At 39.3% G+C, this 6,713-nt stretch overlaps 1 protein-coding gene across 1 annotated transcript; it reads right to left on the reverse strand.

The window, feature by feature from the left end:
- Positions 1-4,344: 4,344 nt before the first annotated feature.
- Positions 4,345-4,923, reverse strand: LOC137954917 (agamous-like MADS-box protein AGL80). The gene is made up of 2 exons (XM_068801806.1): positions 4,597-4,923; positions 4,345-4,539 (listed from the first exon to the last, which is right to left on the reverse strand). The coding sequence occupies exons 1-2, from the start codon at positions 4,921-4,923 to the stop codon at positions 4,345-4,347; spliced, it is 522 nt and encodes a 173-aa protein (XP_068657907.1).
- Positions 4,924-6,713: the final 1,790 nt, after the last annotated feature.

A 6,713-nucleotide genomic window follows, 5' to 3' on the forward strand; every position in this document is an offset into this window, starting at 1 on the left:
TTGCCACCTTCTACCCTAGATGTCTCAAAGCCTCCTGATAGGACTGTTGGACAGAGATGGAAGAGATAGATGTAAGAAATTGACAACATAAAGAAGATAAATAATGGTAAGACACAAAATTGGATATGGGATGATAAGTAGAGGCCCTAGTGCAAGTTTCTGGTTCTTTCCCTTAAGGCGATAGGCTGAGTATCATATTGTAGTCCAAAATGAGCAAGAGAACCGGGACTTACCTCTGGCATTTGCTCAGTTGACACACTTCACAATTTAAAGTTGACATATTTTTAAAAGTTGGAAACAGAAGATGAAGTGGGGGGTTGGATGTCCCAATCGATTGTGCATACCTCGGTGTGCTTAGTTGAGATGACATTGATTAGAGGCACATCCAGGTAGTAGAGCCCTCCTTTTTCATAGCCTCCACCAATCACCTGCTTCGTTGTAAGATCTTAAAACATACAGGAAGTGGGTGAGAACGTGATGGAGCAATCAAAATGGCGACTAAGCTAACTAACAGATAAAAGGTTCAAGGGAAAAGTTGGAAAATAAGCATATCTATGAGCGGAAGTGATGGTGTAACAAAAGTGGATCCTTTCCCGAGAACCTTAGTCTATGATCCATCAACTATGGTAAAATTTTTATCAGGGCGACATGGAGAGATAGAGTGGAGTAGACTTTTGTTACTTGTGAGATGCTCAGAGGCCCCTGAGTCAATTATGCAGGATGAAGAGGAGGAAGTGGTAGAGGGCATACCTGAAGTAGTGGTGGTAGCAACAATGGAGGAAACTTGGCAGAGAGACCATTAGAGTTTTTTTTTTTTTTTTTAAATAAGTCATACATCATCTTCTTTTCTATTGGTGGGGCAAACTTGTCCTCCTTTGTACCACTTACCAAGACTTGATTAGCCTTGGCCCATTTCGGCGTGCCATGAATTTTCCAACACTAATCGATAGTGTGGCCATATTTCCTACAGTGGGTGCATTCATTCCCTTCTGTTATGGAGGAACCTTTCCTTCTCCCTCTTCCTCTATAGTTTCATTCCTGGTCACAACCGCAGTCGGTGGATGTTCCCCTATTATCAGAGTACATAGCAGATAATACTTCAGTGGGAAAAGGGGAAGAGGAGTGTGGAATGCAAAGTAATGTGGCACATACATCATCAAAGATGGGAATAGAAGAGGTGCTAAGGAGTTGAGTTTTAGAAACCTCGAGATACAATTTAATATTTTCCATGGCTAAAGCTTCCTTTTGCTTGTCTTGGATAGAGACATCAGTAGAGTTAGGCTGAGCTAGCTTCTATTCTTGAAGAAGACCTCCAAATTGTGCCAAGTACTCATGGATGTTTTCTCCTTGTTTAGTATTAAACATACTTTGGAGAATTTCATTTGACCTTTGTAAGTTGTTGGAGCTAGCGTACTACTAAACACATGTTTCCAAAATTTGTTTAGCTATGTCTAGATGGATAACATTGTTGGAGACAAGTTCTTCCATGCTATTAATAAATCATATACAACCCACAAAAAAGGGCATGCTTCAGAGTGAAACCTTGCTATCAAATAGAGAGGGAGAGTTTTTTCTAGAGAAGCTAGATTGGTATCAACAAAGTAGTTTATGTAAGCATATGTATTGACAATCAATCTATTAGTATATAGCTTTGGGTTGGTCCCCTTCAATTACGTAGAGAAAAATGAATATGACTTATTTCTTCATATAAATGAATTTCATTCATCCTTTTCATATGGTTGGAGGAGAATAACCCCATTTCTGGTGCATATACCAGTAACTTTGAACTCAAGTAAATAGCAAACAACTATGGAAATGAGATAAAAATGAAAATAAAACTTCTCCCTCTTTACTCTGTGAATCTCCAAAGTTATGGCTTTATGTTTACAACTTTACTGATCTACATGCATAGTCCCTCTTGTGTAAAGTTACTATCTTTTTCATTTACGTAAGCATTAGATTGAAACCTCACATACACATAGCGTCTAAACTATTTCATTTTGGTATTTTTATGTTTTTACATCGGAAAGGCTTTTCACTAAATTAATTCAATGGTTTAGTGTATGCAATTTATAGGGAGTATTTTTGCATTATTTTAAAACCAAGGGTATGTAGGCAATATGTCATATTTTAAGGGTTTTAGGCAATTAACGCGTAGCTTAAATAACTCTTAAACCACTCTCTCCCATTGGGGCCTTTCTTCCCATGCATCTTCCATTCTGTCATCTCCCTACCCAAGCTCTCTCCTATTGTCGTCGGAATCCACCAAATAGCTGCCGTCTCCGTCATTTTTTTCCATTAGCCCACACCCATCTTGCTGCCAGAGCTCTCACGGACATTGCCATCGTCGTCCTACCCTTGAACACTCCGGCGAATGTCCAATAGACACAAGCCTCCATGAGCTAATGACCATGGGCGGACGCCTGATCAGGAAGTATACACCTGGCATCACCAGCAAAGGCACGGTTTGGTAGACGCATCACATCCAGAGCCTTGAAATTAGTTTCCACGTTCTTGAAGAGGAAGGTGAATGCATGGTTTGGCGGGCTCATTTGAATGCCTCGGAGCTGGAAGCGATCACGCCGTGTCATCCGAGCCATATTTCTCCTTCCCTTTTAAAGTCTTCCTCACCCTTTTAACCCATTTCTCTCTGGTATCCCTACACCCAACGCCGTCAATGGTTCTCGTCTGTGTGGTATCCAAGACTTAGGTGATCTGAGTGCCCCAGGCTTATGTGAGACATTTCCCAATTGATTTGGTGAGCATCTAATTACCTGAATGCAACTTCGAGTAAAGAAGCCGAGCTAAGTACTAAACCATATTAAGGTTTCCTCTAACTAAGAGAAGGAAAAACTCTCTACTGTTTCTTCGACCGTTGGAGGGTGTTAGAGAGAGAACAAGAAAGACAGCATAAGATACGTTTAGCTATTGACAGGAATCTCCAGGCCGTACATCATTCATCGACAACGGAATACATAAACCACTCCTTATTCTATTCTGTGGGGATCAACTCAGGTTTCTCATGGGATTATTTTAAAATTAACTTTCACTAATCTTGGGTCATATGAAGCTCTTTATCTAGACATGCTTTATCTAGGCATGCTGAATGCAATGGTTTTTAAGGACTCAATGGTACAACAAATTCAGGTTCATCATCTGGACACTGGAAATGTCACTGAAAAAGGCGAAGTGGTGCTACTGTTTGTATGATAATTAATTAAGGCACAGCAGTAAGATTGACATAGTTTATCTAAGCAAAAAATTAGTAAAAAATGAAATAAACTAACTAATAAAATTAGCCAGATAAAATTTCAGAGAATTCTATTCCCATTATTCCTGCTAAAAGAAAAAGATAAAAATTGTCGTAATACCAGATCCAACTTGACAAGATTAAAAAATTAGCTGATACTATGATTATAGATATTGTATAGAACAATAGATTCTTGCGTTGACATATAGAACTGAATAAGGACTAACCAAATTTAATTTCCGGCTTTCAAGAGTTGGACATGTATCCATACGTTGGGAAACATACACAAGTTCTTATTCATGTGGAGATCAACTCGATTTTGAATTGGCAGCTAGAAGTTCATTTCTTAAGAATAACTTTCGTTAGTATTGGCTATGTCTAGATGCTGATTGACACGACAGATTGAGGCTCACCTTCTACATTCTAGAAATGTCACTAATTAAGGAAAAGTGATAAATTTCATGTAGTTTTTCTACAATAATAAAAATGAAATAAAGTAACTAACAGTCTTCAATTCAAATAAAATTTCAGAGAATTCTTCTTCCATGATTTCCTACTAAAAAAAACCATTAAATTGTCAAAAAACCAGAACAACTCACAATATATGGAAATCAACCGACAATTAGATTCTAGTTATTGTATGGAAACAAGAGAATCTTGCTTTCAACATATAGAACTAAATATGAACTACCGAATTAAATTTCTAACTTATAAGAGTTTGACACGTGCTTGTCTATGGCGTGCCACAACAATAATTGACAACCTGGTTACCAAAAACAGCAGGAAAGATACTCTCTAAAGACAGCTTAATCAATCCAAGTTCATTGTAAGATAGGGTTTGTAGGAAAAAATAATGTAGAACCTCCAAATAGGTGGTTGTCATGGGTCTCTTGGGAGGAACCCATTCACTCCCATATTTTGAATCAGTCCTTTTAGGGGACCAATCTCAGCCTTCTGTTCTGAAGCCTCTAGATTTTTTTGGTTTCAACATATCTCACCCAGTTGCTTACAAGTATTATTTCCAAGTCATTCATCTGACCTTAGGCTTATTGATGACAATTCTAGATTTGGATCATGGGGGGTTTTCTATTGATTCAAAAATCACCTGAAAATCCATCAACCAAGTCATTAGCATCAAATGGTTTCACAGCACCGGCGCCATTGGATGGTTCAACATGTTCATCAGGGTCCATGGCTTCCATGAACCAAGTCTCCTCTTTAAGGAACTCGACCATTGGAGGCAGCCTGTTGCTGTTATTGTTGCTTCCAATCCCTTCCTCAACAGATGCCTGCTAAACCGAATGAGTCTCCTTGCCTTTGAGATTGTTGATCCTGTCCTCTACCACCTTGGCATTAGCATCGATCATCCTGGCCAAATCACTAAGCTCTTGGCTGTTAAGATCATCAAGGCTTTTCCCACTAAGACACTGATACAAGTGGGTATCCAGGTGAGGCTCTTGGTTTCCATTCGCTATCTTCTTCACTTGTTCGTTGAGTTTTTCTATCTTTTTCCTGAAAAACCCTTCTTGGTTCATCGTCCTCTTGATTTGATCCACCTCGGGAAGATCCTTGAACTTTTCCAAAGTGCGGATGGCATCAGGGACGGACGGCCAAATATCAGGTTGTGGGTTGATCGCTACAACAGCCACCTCCACCCCACAGAGGGTGCTCATTTCACTCACCTTCTTCAGTTAACCCTTTGTCCTGCTCCTGCATATCTCCCTCCTCGTAGACTCATTCGATTTCCAAGCAAGTTTCGCCTTCTCGCGCGCCATGAGTGGAGTAGGAAGAGGCAGACGATCTACCGTTTCAAGTTTGAGGTTTGTCTTGAATGGCTTGAAAGGTCGCTTGGCTGTAGCATTCAGAGGAAATTAGGAGAAGGTAAGTATCGGCATTAAACTCAAAAAGATGCCAACACCTGAAGTCGAGGTGTTCTATAGTGGCCATTGGACTAGTTAATTGCGTAATAAATGGAAGTTTACTTTCTTTAGGCTAGAAAATCTGTCTCTCTACATACATTTTTATGTAATGGAAACATAAAAGTTCAGTTATACAAGCTGTTCCCTCGTTCAGAAAGCACGCGCAGAGACCAGTTAATCTCAAGAGGAGTACTTTCTTCTTAGATCATTTAGAATGGGAAGAGAGGTTGACTCTCATAAGCTTACTGTAAAACAGAGAGAACCGAAAATACTAACAAAGACTGAAAGAATGATTTTCCGATGAGTTTATTCTTCTCCGTTAAGAGGCTATTTATAATACATTACAAGTCGATTTTAGGATCAATTTAGATCCTAAAATCAAGGAATAAAATCAAGAATACAATCACGGGATTGGAGGAAACAATCACGCTATACAGTTTCCTCCGATCACGCTATACAGCTATACATTCCAACACTCCCCCTCAAGTTGGTGCATAGATATCAGTCAAGCCCAACTTGTCAATTATACCATGAAATGTTTTTCCTGATACTGCCTTCGTGAGCATATCAGCCATCTGACTCGCAGATTGAATAAAGGGGAATTGTATAATCTTTACATCGAGGTTCTCTTTGATGAAATGACGATCAAGTTTAACATGTTTAGTGCGATCATGTTGAACTGGATTTTGTACAATTGCAATAGCTGCCTTGTTATCACAGTGAAGATTCATAGGTTTGTCATATTCAATCCCTAAGTCTCTCAGTATATTCCGTATCCATAGCAACTCGCATACACCATGAGCCATACCTCAAAATTCAGCTTCAGCACTTGATCTTGATACTACCTTCTGTTTTTTGCTTTTCCAAGTGACAAGATTCCCTTCCACAAAAGTAAAGTAACCCGATGTGGATCTTCTGGTTGTCTGATCACCTGCCCAATCAGAATCTGTATACCCTTCAATACTAGAGATACCATTTTTTGAGAATAAGAAACCTTTTCCTGGAGCACTCTTTAAGTATCTCAAGATCCGATAGATTGCTTCTATATGTTCTTCACTTGGTGCATGCATGAACTGGCTCACAACGCTTACTGCATATGCTACATCGGGCCTTGTGTGGGATAGGTAGATTAATCTTCCAACTAATCGCTGATAACGCCCTTTGTCTGCTGGAATTTGATCTGGAAGAATTCCGAGTTTATGATGCATTTCCATAGGCGTCTCTATTGGTTTACAGTCAAGCATTCCGATTTTGGCTAGAAGATCCAACACATATTTTCGCTGTGAAAGGAAGACTCCATGTTTCGATCTCGCAACTTCAATCCCCAAATAATATTTAAGTTTTCCGAGATCCTTCATTTCGAATTTAGTAGCTAAATACTCCTGTAAAGCTTGCATTTCACCTGGGTCATCTCCTGTCACGACCATATCATCAACATATACAATTAATGCTGTTACCTTTCTTTCTTTGTGTTTTATAAACAAAGTATGATCTGAGTTACTTTGTTTTTAACCAAACTCCTTCATTGTAGCCGAGAATCTCCC

Source organism: Aristolochia californica, unplaced genomic scaffold (assembly GCF_029961685.1).
Source record: "Aristolochia californica isolate CCGP_79_NKW_82.1479 unplaced genomic scaffold, dmAriCali1.0.hap1 SCAF_2, whole genome shotgun sequence".
Classification (NCBI taxonomy): Eukaryota; Viridiplantae; Streptophyta; class Magnoliopsida; order Piperales; family Aristolochiaceae; genus Aristolochia; species Aristolochia californica.